The sequence below is a fragment of the Puma concolor genome, chromosome A2 (genome assembly GCF_028749965.1).
Source record: "Puma concolor isolate L17-30 chromosome A2, mPumCon1.1.hap2, whole genome shotgun sequence".
NCBI lineage: Eukaryota > Metazoa > Chordata > Mammalia > Carnivora > Felidae > Puma > Puma concolor.
Genome location: NC_141668.1, coordinates 69,109,241 through 69,128,125, shown reverse-complemented (window position 1 = coordinate 69,128,125; position 18,885 = coordinate 69,109,241). Strand labels below are relative to the sequence as shown.

Here is an 18,885-nt window from a genome sequence, read left to right as displayed (position 1 = left end):
CCATCTGAATGGTTCTGGGTCCAGCTAGTAATCTGGAGGTTTCTCAGAGCCTTAGTCCAACTAGATAGTTAATTGAATCCTGATGCTAGAATATTACTGCATTTGCTAATAATGAATATTTCATGTCCTTTCATTAAAGCACAGCACAGGGACTTCACTGAGCTCACAGAATAGTATGACACCTGTGTGCCTCTTGCTAGGAGATGTCCATATGTGTGGTAGGGATCAATCAGCCCTGCTTCAATTGTAACTTGGTGGGGAAGAGACCACAGCACTCCTTTACCAGTAATTATGGCAGGCTCTCTAATTTTCACCTAAAAGAACCTAACAGCTATTGCTCCTGACCTGATTGGCTGAGGTCAGTGCCCAGAAGCTTGCTATGGGGATTGTCATATTTGTCTCAGCACATTCAGGGGGCAGTTCTTTCTCGCACATGTGATTGAGGAACTCTGAAACAGAGCATCCACCTTGTACCATAGAGATGCTTAGCCTCCCACCCCATCCCCACTCTGAGCACAGGAGGTGGAAGCTAAATGAGCAAGAGCAGGGCTTGGATCATGGCAAATGGCAGGTTGAGCATGTGCACACGTAGAAGAAACTTGCGAGGATGCAGAGTGGGGAGCATATACACAGAAGGATGAGGGGGACTTGTAACCTGTACGAAAGGATCCACAGAGCAAGGCAACTGGGTGATTAAAATAGTGTAGTGTTAATCTGTCCTAATAGTGTGCACGATTTCTTTGGTGGTAGCTGGGGTACACTACAAAAAGATTACTTGTAGCACTCAATAAATAATTACTTATAAAATATGGAAACATTTTTAAAAATCATATTCATGGGGGCGCCTGGGTGGCGCAGTCGGTTAAGCGTCCGACTTCAGCCAGGTCACGATCTCGCGGTCCGTGAGTTCGAGCCCCGCGTCGGGCTCTGGGCTGATGGCTCAGAGCCTGGAGCCTGTTTCCGATTCTGTGTCTCCCTCTCTCTCTGCCCCTCCCCCATTCATGCTCTGTCTCTCTCTGTCCCAAAAATAAATAAAAAACGTTGAAAAAAAAAAAAATAAAAAAAAAAAAAAATCATATTCATGTTCACAAGCCCCAGAGCTGTTTCAGAACTAGATATATGAAGACAAAAGTACTACTATTTATAGTCAAGGACTTGAAAATACATATCCCTCCCTCAGTTGATTCTTGCCACTGCAGGGCAAGATGGTCTTTGATGTAAAGCAGAATACACAATTTTAAGCTAGGCACAAATTAGGCATGACAGTTACTCACGGACTCTGAAATTTCTTCCTGAGGCTCTGGAGTGGATCCACCAAGTTCTTCCTCTGATATCCCCAACCCAGGTTGAAGTAGTGGAGAACCCAAAACTTGAATGAGGTAGGAATCAAAATCCTCACACTTCTTTTTAAACACTTTTTGCTTCAGGGTGTCTTTTAAAAGAGAAGTATAAAAGGGGGGGAGAGTGGGAACAAAATATGTTTAAAGAGATCTTCCACACTTTGCTTAAAATAAAAAGACATTTTCACATCACTTGAAGTCAACTGCTCGGTGAACTAAGTTTTAAAGCATTTGGGCCTCACCTATAAGAGGCCATCTAAAATAATTCACTTTGGGGTGCCTGGGTGGCTCAATCTGTTAAGCCCAACTCTTCGTATTGGCTCAGGTTATGATCTCATGATTCGTGGGTTTGAGCCTCACATGGAGCTCTGTGCTGGCAGTGTGGAGCCTGCTTAGGATTCTCTCCCTCTCTCTCTAAATTTTTTTTTTTCATGTTTATTTATTTTTGAGACAGGGAGACACAGAGCACAAGTGGGGGAGAGGCAGAGAGAGAGGGAGACACAGAATCCCAAGCAGGCTCCAGGCTCTGAGCTGTCAGCACAGAGCCCCATGCAGGGCTTGAACTTGCAAACCACGAGATCATGACCTGAGCTGAAGTCGAATGCTTAACCGACTGAGCCACCCAGGCGCCCCTCTCTCCCCCTCTCTTGCTACCCCTCCCCCATTTGCACTGTTTCTCTCAAAACAAATAAACTTTCAAAAATAATAAGATAAAATAATTCAATTTAATTTAATAACGTACAACAACCTAAAGTACGCAAAAGAATGACTTAAATCCTTGCTATCCAAAGCATCAGTTAGCTGAACTATTCTGTGGAAGGGGCAAGTTCTACCCATAAGAAGTATAATAGCCAGTCATCTCTGGTTTTAGGGATAGCAAAAGGCCAGCCAGTCCAAAAATATATCCCTCATTGGCTGGAATGAAGTCTAACTCCTTTGGTTAAGATGATAAAGTTCTTAATTATCAAAACATAATATGTCTGAAATGTGTCATATTTATGGACATTCTAACACATTAATAGCCCAGTGATATTGACTATGTGAGATAAACCCACCAGTCACCCTGCAGTGTGTGTTAAGGAAATGAAACCCCAGGTTCGAAAGGCCTGGAGAAAGGGAGAAAGTGAAAGAAAGAAGGTTCTGAGTGAGGCATGCTATTCTTCTGGTGAGCTATGCTAGGACCCAGAGTAGGCCAGGAGCAGCATGAGGCAAAGAAAGTCTGTGTTAGGCCACGTCAGACCCCGCTCCAAGATGGGTGGAGAAGGAAAGAGGGAGCCAAACCTAAGACTGCAAACAGATTAAGCATATGTTTTACTTACTTCCTAAGCTGGAATGAGTTATCAGTTTCCAAAGAATTGGAATATTGCTTGTGAAACAATACTGACCCTACTGCAATTGTAGATGAGTTAGTGTCTTAGAATGACTCACTGGAAAATATCAGTTCATGTGAAAGAGTAAAGTAATAGAGGGAAGCCCATCAGAGTAGCATGATGACTATTCACAATGTTGTACTTTGAGATAAACTCCTGGGGCACATGGGTGGCTCAGTTGGTTAAGCATCCAACTCTTGATATTGGTTCAGTTCATGATCTCATGGTTTTTGAGATTGAGCCCCACATCAGGCTCTGCACTGACAGCATGGAGCCTGCTAGGGATTCTCTCTCTCTCTCTCTCTCTCTCTCTCTCTCTCTCTCTCTCTCCCTCCCCCTCCCCATCTCTCAAATAAATAAACTTAAAAAAAAAAAGATAAACTCCTGATATCCACCTGTTTATTCTTCATTATCTTCATATTTTGTTAAGAGCAGAGAATAGGAAATAGAACAGAGACTAGAATAGAATAATCCCAGTTATTGTATTTCTCATCTCTTTAGATTACCATAACTTTTTTTCATTCCCTGTGTACTTCTTAATTCACTTTGCTTCCATGGTTATTTTCTGCCTTGCTATTGGCTTACTGCATCTCTTATGCAATTAGGTAACTTTTTGAACATTACCTTAGAATATCCCCAATCCTACTCTTTCTTTTTAACCATATCCTCAACCATGATAGCTCAGTTAACAAACTCCAAGGCCAACTCAGCACTTATTCCAAATGAATAAAGACAAGAGATTATACTCTCTAAACTGGATTGATGGTAAATGTGTTTTACCTTCCGGAGTTTATGTGTTCAATTAAATGTTGGTGTAAGCCTCATTAGCCTCCTACTGATTTCCATTTTTGGTCAGAATAATCCAGTGATGTGGTACTTGGAGCAATAACATCAACTCCTTTCACCTGATACTGAGTCTTACCTTGCAGGGTAATAAAGTCATCAAACTGATAAATGTGCTCACTATCTGGGTCAGTAGCAATCAGATTCATTTCTTTGTGGAACATTTCGAAGTTGGGGTCATTTTTCTTCACTACCCCAATCACAAATATTTCCACATTCATGTCACTGGCTTTCTTCACTACCTCTGTCAGATTCTTTTCATCTCGGGTATCTGTCTGCCCATCAGTGATGACCAAGGCCACCTTCTTTACACCTGGCCTTGCAGCTTCAAACATGTGGTTGGCTTCATGGAGTGCTGTGGCCGTGTAGGTGCCTTCCCCCAGATACTGCATGTTGTCCACAGCCAGCTTGAAGTCATCCTTGTTGGAGAACTGTGTCAAGTGGGCCACCTTCTCCACCTTATGGCTATAGTTAATTATGCCGATGCGGGCCGTAGCTAGGTCCAGAGCAACCTGGTCAGACAGAGTCTTCACAAGATTTTTGATGATCTGGAAGTTCTCCAGCCCCACGCTTTCAGAGCTGTCGATCACAAACAACAGTTCTAGAGGAGTCTCTCTGCATTTGGGCCCACAACCTAAAAGATGCATGTTGAGGTAGAAACATTGCATGAATGAAAATAAAAACTTACTGATTGGTATGAGAGAGGGGCAGGGATGAACCAGAGACCTGGATTATTACTTTCCTTCTCTGTGAGTGTTAACATAGCTAACAACTGTCCCCCTCTGGTTTCTATATCTGACTTTAAAAAAAATAGTATACTGCAAAAACAACCCCACAAACCCCCCCACCACCAAAACACCGTAGAAGATAAAATAACGAACAGCTATGTGCCAATTTCTCCGATTAAAAAAAATACATTTTTAAAAGAGATGGCATCCCTGTGTATGCCTTCCTGATGACATTCTTCTCCCTCTTCCTAAGAGATCACCCTATCCTCAGTTTGCTCTTTATCCTTCCAGCATTTGTATTGAAACTGAATCTGAAAGCTACTATTTTAGTCTTCAATCATATCCTTCTGTGAGATTTGCTATTTGCTCATTAGCATCAGCAGTGGGTAAAGTGATGGATTGAAAATGTTTAATCGTGGGGGAGGGATTAGGACCTGTAACTGTTCACAAGAATAGCTGTCCCCAGCTACTCAAGTTTATGTCTCGAGTCACTCACAGTGACCGCTAAGCTGGCTCAGTGAGGCCAACAGTGCATCCATACTATGAAACCTTTTAAGGAGAATGATCTCAGAATGCTGGTCAATAAACACCTTCTATTTAGGGTTTACCATTCAAAGCAATCGTTAGAGTCACCAGGAAATAAGAACTATCAGGGCTCCATTGGTTTATTCATATCCTCAGGTTGCCCAACAACCCTACCACAAAAAATCATGAGGAAACTTGGTGTTATATTTACAGGGCTTCTAAAACTCAGAAGCCACGTCTAAATTGGCCTGTCACCATACAGAGTCCCAAGTGGGTTCTTAAAGCCCAGAGGTCTTTTGGGGGACAAGCCAGTTCAGGGGTTCTCTGTAAGGAAAAACAAAGACGTTTCTGCCTCTGTCTGTTTGAAACACACAAGTTTCTCTTATCTTCATTAGTCTATTAATCTCTTGCCTTTTGGCTAATCTCTTTTCTTCCTCTTTCTGCTAATTCTATTTTAAGTCAATCATATTTAGCCATAGAAGCATTTAGATGGAGCTCTGAAGCAAGATGACCTCCTGACTCTGTCGGCCTGCCTCTGAAATGAAATGCGCTCTAGAAATAGTGCTTAAAACTCCACTCAGAGAGACTTCTTGCTTCAGGAAAAACACAGACAATATAATCACCAGCCAGGCTGGATTCAAATACCAGTTAGGCCCCTGTGGTTATATTTCTTTTGTTGTTTTTTCCTTCCCAAGCTCAGGTAAATGTCACTGATTACAAATGAGCTCTGTGCTCACAAAAGGCCTGGCTGCCCACAGACTCCAGGGCCAGTATCTTCACTCTTCTGAACCACCCTGGGAAGATGATTTCTTTTTTTAAATCAGGATTCCTATAGCCTCTCTCACTGCTTCTTGCCATTTCTCATTGACTTTTCAAAAGAGCTTCAAACGTTCCCATGAGCTGTATCATCTACATCTCCGGGTGACCACATTTATCTTGACCAACACAGAACATAGTAGGGTTGGTACTTTAAAGTGATGATTCTCTTCTTGACAGTCAAATCTTACCACATATCTCAAAAATAATTTTGATAATTTCTTCTTTCTGGAGGACAAAAGGAAAATGTATTAATTATATGACCATAATATTTCTTCCTATAGTCCTAAAAGCTATGTCTTACTACAGTCAGCATTGGTCTGTTTCCTTTTATTCTTTCACCAAAGGAAATAAATAGCACAGGGGTTAAAAGTTGGCCACAATATATCACAACTGAAATGCGTTTGCATTGTGAAATGTCATAGCTCAGATTTTCGCAGTTCAGATTGTGGCTTAGCATTTATCAGCTGTGTGACCTTGGACATAGATGATCTAACAGTATCTGTGTCTCAGGGCCGTGATGGAGATCGAATGAGGCTATGCACACAGAACTCCTAGGATAGGGTCTAGCGCCATAAGGTACCGCTTACAAGGTGCGGGCAATGCGTGCAATCAGTTACACAATTTAACCCACATGTGCTGAGCAACCAAGACAAGTACTGGGGCCAAAAGAGAATTCATTCTACACTGTATTCCCTCTTTCTTTTCTCTACCGCCGTCCAGTTTTGCAAGTCTCCTTCCCAGCTTCCCAATACTTTGACTTTGGCACTTCCATGAAGTGTCGCCATGTTCCTGAATGCCCCTGGTCCTGCAGCCATCAGCCCCAGCAGAAGAGCCTGGGATGAGGTGGGTAGTAGAAATAAAGCTGCCAATGCTCTGCCCTGAGCAGCACGTTTACGAATAACTGGGATGACGCGACAGAAGGCAGAATTCTATATTTGCCGAAGACAGGAAGGTGACAGGAATGATTAACTTAATAGAAGCCCAGAAAATCTCAACAGGAAGGAGGCATGAACCTGATCTAAGAAGATAAAAATTTAACAGTTGCAAAAGTAAAGTTTTGAAGAAAAGAATCTATACTGACAGAATTGGGGTAAAGATGACATCGTTGGTGATGTGACTTAACAGAAACACGTATGGAAAATATTCAGGGCACTTTAATTTAATTGTATTTTTAATTTGAATTGAGTAAAAGCCAATAATTCCAGTGGCTATTTAAAAAGAACTCCCAGATACAATATTATAAAATTATATAAAATGAGGAAGTCATCAACATCACTGATATCTCTTTCGAGGGGGGTGGGGGCTTGTCATATTTTAGCACATTTAGAGAGGCATTTAATAAATCTGAAACCAGGACATGTCTAGAAAAGGCAAATGTCTATATTTATATATTTATATTATGTATTTGGAAAGGGGAAATATATGTATTTATGTTCAATTTTTTACAAGTGGAGAAAATACTTGACACCAAGTTTATGATTATAGTTTTTACTTAACATTATTGCATAATTAATTTCCCATATTATTAAGTATTCTGAAAAACTTGAGGGGCACCTGGGTGGCTCAGTCAGTTAAGCATCTGACTTCGGCTTAGGCCATGATCTCACAGTCTGCGGGTTTGAGCCCCGCGTCAGGCTCTGTGCTGACAGCTCAGAGCCTGAAGCCTGCTTCGGATTCTGTGTCTCCCTCTCTCTCTGCCCCTTCCCTGCTCCCACTCTGTCTGTCTCTCAAAAATGAATAAACATTTAAAAAAATTTAAAAAAATTGATTACTGAAGTCAGATGCACGACCATTTAAGGTTCTTGATTCATCCTGCCAAAGTGACATTCAAAAAAGTTGTAACAGACACCGCTAACAGCAGTCTATAAGAAAAACTGTTTTATTTTAGACACAAAATACTGGTTATTACTATTACATAATCTTTGCCATTTGATAGAACAAGAATTTGCAGTATTTTAAACTATACTTATGCAATTCTCAGTGAGGCTAAATTTTATTTCATAAGCATGTTTCCAAGTTGTATCCTCGTGTGCAAATTCTTTGTATGTTTTTTGTCCATTATTTTCTATTAAAATGTTTCTCTTTCACTGATTTATAAGAATAATATATATATCAAAGTTGCATTCTAATGCTTTTCATTGTGCTTTTATGTCATAACTGGGTCTAAAATGCTTTAAGTACTCACATATATCAATCTTTTCCTCCTATTCTTTGCTTTTACGTGACTAAAACTGTTTTATTTTTTTCTACTCAAATTGCCCAATGACTACTTTGGCTATTTTTGCCAATGATGAAGCCATCAAATTTATATCCATCAAAAGATTCATAGTACTTCTTATTAGAAGTAGACAAATAAGTACTTTTGTAAGTGCTATGCTATTGGGTTGGAGCCAAAGAACCACGTTGGTCTGCTGGGATTTCCAGGGGTGGGAGCATGAGGGTGGGGTTGTGGTCCAGGGAGGTAGATTGTGAGCAGGTTGGGGTAGGAAATGGTGGCAGGGTAGAGGGGTTGGGGGAGGAGGAGGTGGGGGAGGAACATTCCAGGCAGGGGGCAAAGTACACAAAGCACAGTGCATTACAGTACTTGAGTAAACTTAGGACTCAGGGTACATGGCAGAAAGGATGACAGGAAATGTGGAAGACAGATGAACTCTAGAAGGTCTGTGTGTCATGTTGAAGGGTGTGAATTTTATCCTGGGCAGCTAGAAGACACATGGTCCCTAGGCAGAGAAGAGATCTGATCACATTTTACTTTAAAAAGGTGATCATGGCAGCCAGTGGAGGGGGTTGAGGTTCCTAAATAGTTCAGGGGAAAAAGTGACACCAGAAAGCAGCAGTGGCAGTGGATGGGTAGGAGGGGCTGGCCTGGAGAGACCTTTCAGAGGGAAAATGAAGGGGTTGGTGAGTAATTGGAAGAAAGGGTGAGGAAAAGGAGTCTCAAAGGAAACAAATGGTGATGGCACACTCTCAGAGGTAGGGAAGAATGGACTAGGCAGGCTGGGAGCTAATGAAGATCACCGGGGCTCAGCTTGGGCCTGGCTGGGTCTGATGCATCGAGGGGACATGTGGCTGGAGATGTCCAGTAGGCAGTGAGATGTAAGGTCTGGTGCTCAAGAGAGCAGTTCAAACTGGAGGCGGATTTAAGAAAAGCCAGTGTACAGCTGACTGTTGATGGCAGATGAGATTTCATGGAGCAGAGCCTTTCAGTCTTTTTTAAACTAGTGTATCCCCATACCCCCATTTGTTGAACATATTCTTTTCCATGTTTATAATCTAAAGACAATATTTTTTCACCCTCCATTCAACTTTACTATGATATTACATTAGCCTTTTCAAACTACAACCCTCCCATCCCCCGCCTTCCTTTCATGGCTATCCCTTCCTGAGAGTTTAAAGACCAGGAGAGAGAAGACTGAGGGCAGACACTGAGAAACGTGAACATGTAAGGGACAGGTAGAGAAATAGTCTTTCTGAAGCAATTTTTGGCATGAAGTATTAAAACATCGAACTCTGCCATTGGTATTTGCCTCTTAAAAGAGTAGTTTGCTAATCTGGATGAATCTACAACTGACAGCTGTTTGGGGATATATTTGGTCAAGGAGAGAGCGTGGGTGGGAAGAAGAAAGAGGCCTTCTAAGAGCAGCATTTGTGGGGGAGCAGACTAGATTTGGTACCAGACAAGCCATCTTTGGCTACAAGGGTTCTGCTACTTGTTAGCAAGGTGACTTCAGGCATATGGCTCAAACTTTCTATCTGACTTAGCATGTCTTTCACTGAAGTATAGATAACAGTACCTCACGGGGCTATCGTATGGATTAACATGGAGTCTTGGGCAAGAGAGGGTTGTGGCCTACAGTCTGTCCCCTTCTCATTGCACCCTCTCCGCACCAGTTCTGCACTGCATGGGACCTGGGCCAGTATTCATGTAGTGAACACAGTCCTCAATTCTGAGCTCTGTCCAAATTCCCTGAAAACACTTTCCCCTTGCCCACCTTTTGGGTGGACCCATGCATACAGGTCAGTGCTGTCAGCTTTCCAAATGGGCCATTTAGGCAGGCAATTCTGGGATCCTGTGTGTCCAGAGTGTAACATAGGGGGGGGGGCATGAGCTCAGGGTGGTCACTCTTGTTGGCCCTGAGGACTCCTCACCCAGGAAAGGGTACAGCTGAAGAAGTACTAAAGGTCCAGAGTGGGCCCTCTAAGGAGCCCCCAGGCATCTTACCCAGTAAGGGTGGTACTGATGTGAAGGAGCCTACACAGTACCGGTCACATACTAGATTCGCACTTAATGAAAATTCTCTCTTCCTTCATTCATCCTTCCCTGCTAGGCCCTTTTCTAGAATCTAGAAAGCCAAATCAGCAGAATGACACCCCCATTTCTAAGATCTCTGCCTCTTGGTTCAAAATCTTCTGCTCAATGGGAATGCAAGCTGGTGCAGCCACTTTGGAGAACAGTATGGAGGTTCCTCAAAAAACTAATTTTAGAACTACCCGATGACCCAGCAATTGCACTACTAGGCACTTATCCATGGGATACAGGTGTGCTGTTTCGAAGGGACACATGCACCCCCATGTTTACAGCAGCACTATCAACAACAGCCAAAGTATGGAAAGAGCCCAAATGTCCATCGATGGATGAATGGATAAAGAAGATGTGGCATAAATATATACAATGGAGTAATACTCGGCAATCAAAAAGAATGAAATCTCCAGTTCCATCCATTTGCAGCTATGTGGATGGAACTGGAGGGTATTATGCTAAGTGAAATTAGTCAGAGAAAGACAAGTATCCTATGACTTCACTCATATGAGGACTTTAAGAGACAAAACAGATGAACATAAGGGAAGGGAAACAAAAATAATATAAAAACAGGGAGGGGGACAAAACAGAAGAGACTCATAAATATGGAGAACAAACTGAGGGTTATGGGAGGGGTTGTGGGAGGGGGGGATGGGCTAAATGGGTAAGGGGCACTAAGGAATGTACTCCTGAAATCATTGTTTCACTATATGCTAACTAATTTGGATGTAAATTTTAAAAAATTAAAAATAAAATTAAAAAAAATTCTGCTCAGGAGATAAAAGCCTAACTTGGCCCCAAGCATCACCATACATCATTTCGTCTGCTCAGGATCCACATATCTACTCCGATCATAGCATTTATCAAACTGCAGGTGAACATCGTTTGCTTGTCTTTCTTTCTAATGGGCTGTGAGCTCCTTGAGTTCAGAGACAGAATCTTTTATTCTCGACAATTCCCCTGGCACCTACGTCAGAGCCTGACTCAGAATACATGCCCAATAAATGTCGGTGAAATGAGAGAACAAATGAATGGATGAAGGAAGTCAGGCCCTCTCCCCATGTTGGGATAGGAGGGAGGGTATAAACCAATGGGGAATGTTCCTCTGGGGATTTGACATACATTCTCCCTGCTACTCTGGGGGAGGCATTGATGTGCACACAGCTGTTTCATGCCCATAGGCATCTGGGGGTGTCTGACTTGTGGTGAGGAAGAGCAAAGAGGAAAAGGCAAACAGGCCATAAAGAAAGTATGTGTTCTGTTTGTCATATGCCCAGCTCTCGTGTCTTACCATCACCACCTAAACTCCCAAACCCCTACACCTGGATTCACTTAGCACAGCAAATAGGGTCACTGTCCTCAGACCATGACCCACTGAACAATCAAAAAGAGGAAAAAAAAAAGAGAAGGTTCTTGTTGCTTCTCCACTCTAGGAGATGTAGTGCCTTCCAATGAGAAAGGAAGAAAAAGACTTTGCCACAGAATTTCTAAAACTTTCCCACCCCGTGGGACGTTAATGAGTCAGCTTTTTATTTGCAATGATGCGGGGAGAATAAGGAAAAGTTTGTCGTTGCCTCACAAGTTCTCTGGAATAAGTGAATCCGTACCTTAAAGTAGTCCCGATTTTGTGATGGCTGTTCTCAGAGTACTTCCTAAAGGAGCCAGTCAAGGAAACAGAACTCCCATTCCGGAACGTGAAGAATCACATAGATTAAAAGTTACCTGGTCGGGTGGCTTCTTTGAAACAGCTCACCTCCTTGTTACCATGTCTAGCAGGGGTCAGAGGGAAGTAGCAGCATATCCCCACGAGGCTGGGTAAGGGTTGCCTGGTGTTATTTCTCCCTCACGCTCAGATCAGTTACCTCATGCCCAGTCAACACTGGGCTTGTAGCAGTGATATAATTTAAAAAGCAACTGGAGCTCTGCATCCAAAGAATTCATGCTTCTGAAGCTAAAACATGAATGTAATAATTTTGCAAATGTAAACCCTCAATTACCCTCTAGGATGGATACTCACAGTAAGTCCTGCGTCTCCCTTTGGTCCTTGTAACCCCTACTTAGTGGAAGAAGAGTAACAGTCAGTGTAGGTTGGAACAAGCTAATGTATAAAATTACACTAAGACTTTAAAAATCATTTCTTGCCTGTTTCCCTGGAGATCCGGGCTCCCCAATTTCACCTTTATCGCCTTTCTTTCCCATAGCGCCCCGTTCTCCATGCTCTCCCTTTGTAATATAGTGAAAAAATAAGTATAGAACGTAAATATTAAAGCCAAACTCTAAAATTTGGTTCGTTTGCAAGCGGCATCTCTTAAAGACCTGTGGGGCTTGGTGATACAAATATACTATCGGAAAAAAATGGCAAGCATTATATTTAGATCCCATCCCCACCCCCCAGGTACCATAATCTAATTCATGATGAGCCGGGGGTCTCAAGGTGAGGAGATCTTGAGTTACTATCAGATCGGCTGGCTACCTTCGGGAAGTTCAACTATTGTAACATTCTAACCAGGGTTATCCAGTGTTTTCTATGTGGTATGTTGTAAGGATTTGTTCCTTTATCAGCTGGCTTTTAAGGATGAAAAAATGAGATTTTATGAAGTAAGCATGTTTATAGTTAAGAAAGGAAATGCATAAGGAACTGCTTTCAAATGGATTGTTTCCTCTGAGAGCTGTCAGGATAAATGACCAGTAGAAGTGTTCTTCTAAAGTTTATGTTAAGCTATTGAGATCCTAAACCTAAGCATTTCTCTAAGGCCCTGAAATGCTTACCTTCTGGCCAGGGAGGCCATGGCCTGTCATGCCTTTTGGCCCTGGAAAACCTTGAGGTCCTTGCTCCCCCTACACACAATATAAAGAAGGGATCATCCCATTAATTTCCCAAGATAACTCAGAAAATTCCTTGGGTCATATATACACTTGCAGTTTCAGAACAGCCTTATAACATTATCTAAATTGCAGGGGAGGGGTGCCTGGGTGGCTCAGTCAGTTAAGTGTCTGGCTCTTGATTTTGGCTCAAGTCGTGATCTCCTTAGTGAGTTTGAGCCCAGTGCATTGGGCTCTGCACTGACAGTGCAGAGCCTGCTTGGGATTCTCTGTCTTCTTTGCTCTGCTCTCTGTCCCTTCCTCTACCCTCTCAAAAATAAATAAATAAACATTAAAAAAAAAAAAAACAAATTTGGAGGGGACTATGTATGTCAGATGGGCTCGATTCTTTGCTAGGAAAAATTTAACTTCTGAATCTGGGGTAGAAGTCAAGGAGCTGATTTATAGCATTTGCCTATTTCTGTGTTGTAATTACTCCCACCGTGGCCAATTTCAAACTGTGAACATTATATCAATCAGTTCACACATAACAAGCAGCTGTTATTTCAGTTGTGATATTAATGGTGATTTTTATAAACTTCTCTACATTTTTCTATATTTTTTGATAGGCTAAAAGCATTTATTATCTTAATAATGGAGGAAATGAGGATATAACAGCATCTCTACCCAATGAATGTCAAACAGCTGTTTATATAATTACCATATACTGTTAGTTCCAGCCCTGATAATTTTTTACCATGAATCTATTTATCTAAATTTAGTACCTCCTTAATTCAGAAAATAAAAATGTATTCATTTCAAGGACTTTAACTGCCCCCTCCTGTACCTTAACATTATCTCCTGTCCCCTGCCCCTTGCTCCCTAAAGCACACAAAGGGCTTTCATGATGTCGAGCATGAAACAGAATAACCCCTGTTCAGTATACAGTCATAGTTCTGATGCTGCTTAACTCTGAATCATTATTAGCAATGAGTCTGTGGCAAAGCTTTGTGGATTCTCCTGGTCAGGATCTCCGGGGATTTCACTTGCTTACCTTGAATATCTTTCTCAAAGGTATACTCACCACACCTACTAGAACTGCTGAGATTCTTAATGAAAACCTCAGACTATGAAATAGAATCAAGGATAGGGGTAGGAGTAAAATATGCATTTTGCCATGGCCTTCTAGGACTTGAGAGCCACTGCTCCAGAAGGCCAGATAGCTTGCTTGGAGACCATTGTAACTTTGAGTATTGGCATTCCTCAGCCCCCCTTCCTAGCTCATTGGCTTTCAAGCTTTTTAAAATCAACAGAACCCTTTCTTTCAAAAAGTATTAATAATGAAATATTTCAGACATAAAATTTATACTGAAGAAGGCAAACACTCACCTATATACCACCATATTAAAAGATGAAATGGTGCAGATACCACTGATATACCCTGATGTACCCAATCCCATGCTCTTAACAAGAGGGGAAATCTTTTCTGAAACTGACATGCATCACTCATATCCATGTTTTTATGCTTTAACTACATATATATATTCTAAGACAATGGATAATATTTAACACTTTAAACTTCAAATAAGTGATATATTTATGCATTCAATTGTATTCTAAAACTTTTTAAAGCTTGGTTATTTATTTTGAGAGAGAGTGTGTGTGCTTGGGGAAGGAGCAGAGAGACAGAATCCCAAGTAGGCTCCACACTGTCAGTGCAGAGCCCGACATGGGGCTCACATACACAAACCATGAGACCATGACCTGAGCCAGAACCAAGAATGGGATGCTTAACCAGCCACTCAGGCACCCCACATCCAGTTTTTCTTAAAAAAAATTTTTTAACATTTATTTATTTTTTGAGAGAGAGAGACACACACAGTGTGAGCAGGGGAGGGGCAGAGAGAGAGGGAGACACAGAATCCAAAGCAGGCTCCAGGCTCTGAGCTGTCAGCACAGAGCCCGATGTGGGGCTTGAACTCATGAACCACTAGGTCATGACTTGAGCTGAAGTTGGATGCTCAACTGAGCCACCCAGGAGCCCCTCCAATTTTTATTTTAAATATCAGCATTATCTGTTGGAAATTTGTGTACCTATACATAGTTCTAGTTTGTTAATTTTCTCTGCTGTACAGTACGCCATTAAATAACTCGACTATAATTTATTCATTATCCTAGTGATGGATATGGTTGTTTCCAATATTTCCCAGTTACAAATAACACTTCAATAAATACGCTCTTATATATCTTTGCGTACTTGTACATATCCCTAAAAGGGAACCTTTTCATTAAAACAAATCTTATATAGAGGGTACAAAATAAGATGAATATAATTGGAGACTCCTTTTGAAATGCGCAACTTTTGTTGGACCCAAGACTTGGCTAAACTTCTAGGTCCTTCTCATCTCTGCCATGTATTTCTAAATGCAAGGCAGGTATGGGGTTACAGTTTTGCCTCCTCAATTCATCTCCAGAGGACTTAGACCAAGTTCCTTACAAAGGTCAGATTGCAGAGAACTCATTTGCTGAAGGTCTTTTTCATCTTGGTAACTGTTGAGCCAAGCACACACAGTGCTATGGTAGAGTGGGCCCACAGTAAAGGCTTGTGCAGTATTGTGCGTGGATGTCTCAGGCCTGAGGACACCCACCCCAGAAGAAGGAGTGGTGCCTCTGTTCGTTCTGTTGGTTGCTTCAGTGGTGATAGGAGACAGGCAGAGATCGCTGGTCTTCTATACTCCGTTCACATTCAAGAGAGAATAGTCTTTTCTCACCCAGGAAATATGGTGGTATTGAGAGCCCCAGAACCTTGGATAGGGATTGGTGCCTCTTAAATACTCCTGAGACAGTAAATCCGCATTCAGATTCCAAGCTGGATATTCAAGCAGGAGAAAGGAGAGGAGAAAAATCTGTTCTGTTTCTGAAGATTGCACAGCTAACACAGGTATGAAGAGGAATAGACAGGAATATGTGGAACACAGACCAACCTCATTACACTTGCTGAAAAACGTGCTCTAAGAGTGGATGTGCAGCCTCATCTTGAATATGAAGGGTAGAAGGGTCTGTCTACATACAGACTGGGTGGCCAGCTCACAGAGTCATAGGCAGGGTGGTGGGAAGATGCCTGCCTGAGATTCTGCCATTCTCTGTTCTAATTAAAAAGAAAATAAGAACCAAAAGTTATATGAAGTGTATCATAAGACAGGTGTGTCGGTAAGGGATACTTTGGCATAGATAATTTTTCTCATATTTTTTTGTGGGCATGAAGGAAGACATCTTTATTCGACCAGGTAACTGGTTGAAAGGTAGCTTGAGGGTGTCAGGAAGATGCTTGAGACCTCTGCGACCTGAGTTGGGGGGGAGGGGGTGGTCAGGAGGTTTCCTAGCCAGGTGGAAGGGGATTGAAGGTTCATGAGAGAACACTAGAAGATCTACAGTCGGCTTTGTCCCAGCCCTGAAGGACAGAAGAGTGCGGAAAACACAGCAGCTAGGACTGGGATATGATAGCAAATTATCACTGGGAATTGCAGTAGATGAAGTGGGTCCAGAAAGAACTTGACACCTTTCTGACAATTATTCAGAATAATTATGTCTTTTACAACCTTTTGGATCCTATGACAGCTAATATAGATGTCCAATAGATGTTTATGACTAACTAGCTTCCTTTAAGAAATTACACAATTTCCTAGCAAACTTAAAAGCTACTGTGGCCTCACTGCCAAGCCCTGAGGGAAAAACCTCAAAGTAGCCTCTAATCACGTCAGGATCAGTTCCGTGGTCAGGAATTTATTTTGCATTACTTCACATTATAGATATTTTATACGTAATTGTTAACACTGTAGCTATTCCAGGCAGCTGGGTTTCCCTATAAAGAGGCCCTTTTTTTCCCCCTTTTAATTATCAGTTTACCTTCAAAATACTTGAAATCTTCCTATAACTTTCAGACTGTACTATCTGGCTAGCAGCAAGAAGACCTCTTAATTTGGCAGAGGTGAATGCTCTCCAGTCATCTGTGTTTTTCCTTACAAGTCTCAGGAAAATGATACACAATTATATCAGCCTGGATCAGATGCAACTACAGGAAAGAACCTGTCTATCTGAAGGTGTCATTAAATCCAAATTTCAAACCCAGTTTCTCAACCACCGTATCTCAGCCTTAGATTTTCATTGTTCAGATATTTAAGGTGCAGTAAGAAAAAAAATTCAAACTCACGGATGATCAAAAACTATAAAATGAACTTCTGGCTTCCTTTTAGGGAAATTTCTAGAAACTAGAAAAGGCTGCTTTCATTTTTTTTTAAATTTTTTTTTTTCAACCTTTTATTTATTTTTGGGACAGAGAGAGACAGAGCATGAACGGGGGAGGGGCAGAGAGAGAGGGAGACACAGAATCGGAAACAGGCTCCAGGCTCTGAGCCATCAGCCCAGAGCCCGACGCGGGGCTCGAACTCCCGGACCGTGAGATCGTGACCTGGCTGAAGTCGGACGCCTAACCAACTGCGCCACCCAGGCGCCCCAAGGCTGCTTTCATTTTTAAATCCACAGTAAAAAAAATGCTAACTAATCTATGAAAGCACAACTTTTTCTCAGAGCATCATAGACCTGTGGTTGCAGCACAACCACCTAGCTCAAAATCTAAGGAAACAAAGGATCCTCTAAGGAGAGACAGGACACAGGTAGTTACTTAGCTGCTGGAGACACCAGATGTCATACAAGCTGGTAAGAACTTAGTGAAAATTCTTAACCAATGGCTGAGTGTGGGCTGGTGTAAGAAGACAGGACCTCTGGGAGCTCCAGACGCAGGGGAATTTATACCCACTGTCTCATGAGCTCTTCGGGGACCTCACCAGTGCTCATGAGAGAGACTGGGGACAGGGCGAGTCCCAAAGCTTCCCTCGTGGTGCAGGCCCAGGGAAAGGAAGCAGGTAACCCCTGTGAAAAGCACAAAGCCTCTTGTGGGACAAAAGTCTTAAGCTTCTGGGGGAAGTACAGCAAACGCTGTCACCTTTAGGGCATAGATGATCCATGGGAGCTGGAGGAAGGAAATAGAATAAAACTTGCAGGAATGGGTCCCAGATCTTTGGAGATGTCTTAACTACTTGGAAAGGGTCAGGAAACCCTCCTCATTAGAAGCCTCTTATGCATTTGCTGGAACTTGTAAAACTGTACACTTAAAAGGTAAGTAATAAGATTATAAATACTCTTTTACTAAACAATAAGAAGAGTCTTTTAAAAAGTAAAAAGAATTAATAGAACACTTGGCAAAATGAATAGGGTCTATAGAGGAAATAGTGTAGCAATGATAATTTTTTGATGTTTATAATTTTACTGTGTTATGTAGGGGAATGTAGTAAATATTGATAAATTTTGAAGGTAGGGAGTACAAGCTCAGTCAAGCAGGCCTTTGAATGAAAAGCAGCTTGAAGTAAGAAAGCAGTATTAGATTAAGATGTTGACTTAGTGGGTAAATGGCAGAGTTAGCAAGACATGGTAACCTGCCTGAATAGTCATCTAAGTATTTGGCCTCAAATCCAGGAACCATTCTGTATTGAAAGGGATTATTTTCTTAGGCTTTAAGGAAATGGCTAGTTCACTTTAGATGGAAAATAGTATTTCCCTGGTGGCCTACAGAGTACATATAATTGTACATGTAGACAGAAGGAGCTTATCTAGGGGCGCCTGGGTGGTTCAGTCGGTTAAACATCTGACTTTGGCTCAGGTCATGAGCTAACAGTTCATGGGTTTGAGCCCCATGTCAGGCTCTGTGCTGACAACTCAGAGCCTGGAGCCTGCTTCGGATTCTGTGTCCCTCTCTCGCCCTGCCCCTCTCCCAGTCGTGCTCTGTCTCTCTCAAGAATAAATAGACGTTAAAAATAAAAAAAGAAGAAGAAGAAGGAGCTTATCCAGGGACCCTCTAGAACAACCTAATGGTCTGGCATTTTGGCACCTCTCTCCTTCCACCTAAATTCCAAGCATAACATTCTTCTGTTACAACTAGCAACTGCCAATGATTTGTGTGTCTACATGCGAAGGACTGAGCCAGGTAATCAGAGAGCTAGACATATTCTTATTTAATCGCTGTAATAACCTGGGGACAAGTATATAAGTGCTAAAACTGAGGCTTTGCAATTCTTTTCCATCACCTTGGATTGTATTTGATT

At 41.9% G+C, this 18,885-nt stretch overlaps 1 protein-coding gene across 1 annotated transcript in view; it reads right to left on the bottom strand.

Annotated features, from left to right (window-relative positions):
- COL28A1 (collagen type XXVIII alpha 1 chain) overlaps positions 1–18,885 on the bottom strand; it is a 177,858-nt gene that overhangs the window by 15,901 nt on the left and 143,072 nt on the right. Inside the window, exons 28-33 of the mRNA XM_086695633.1 lie at positions 12,695–12,763; positions 12,068–12,148; positions 11,943–11,978; positions 5,814–5,850; positions 3,633–4,187; positions 1,275–1,432 (exon numbers count right to left, since the gene is read on the bottom strand). Coding sequence (XP_086551759.1) covers positions 1,275–1,432; positions 3,633–4,187; positions 5,814–5,850; positions 11,943–11,978; positions 12,068–12,148; positions 12,695–12,763 — 936 coding nt within the window. The remainder of the gene's footprint in view (positions 1–1,274; positions 1,433–3,632; positions 4,188–5,813; positions 5,851–11,942; positions 11,979–12,067; positions 12,149–12,694; positions 12,764–18,885) is intronic.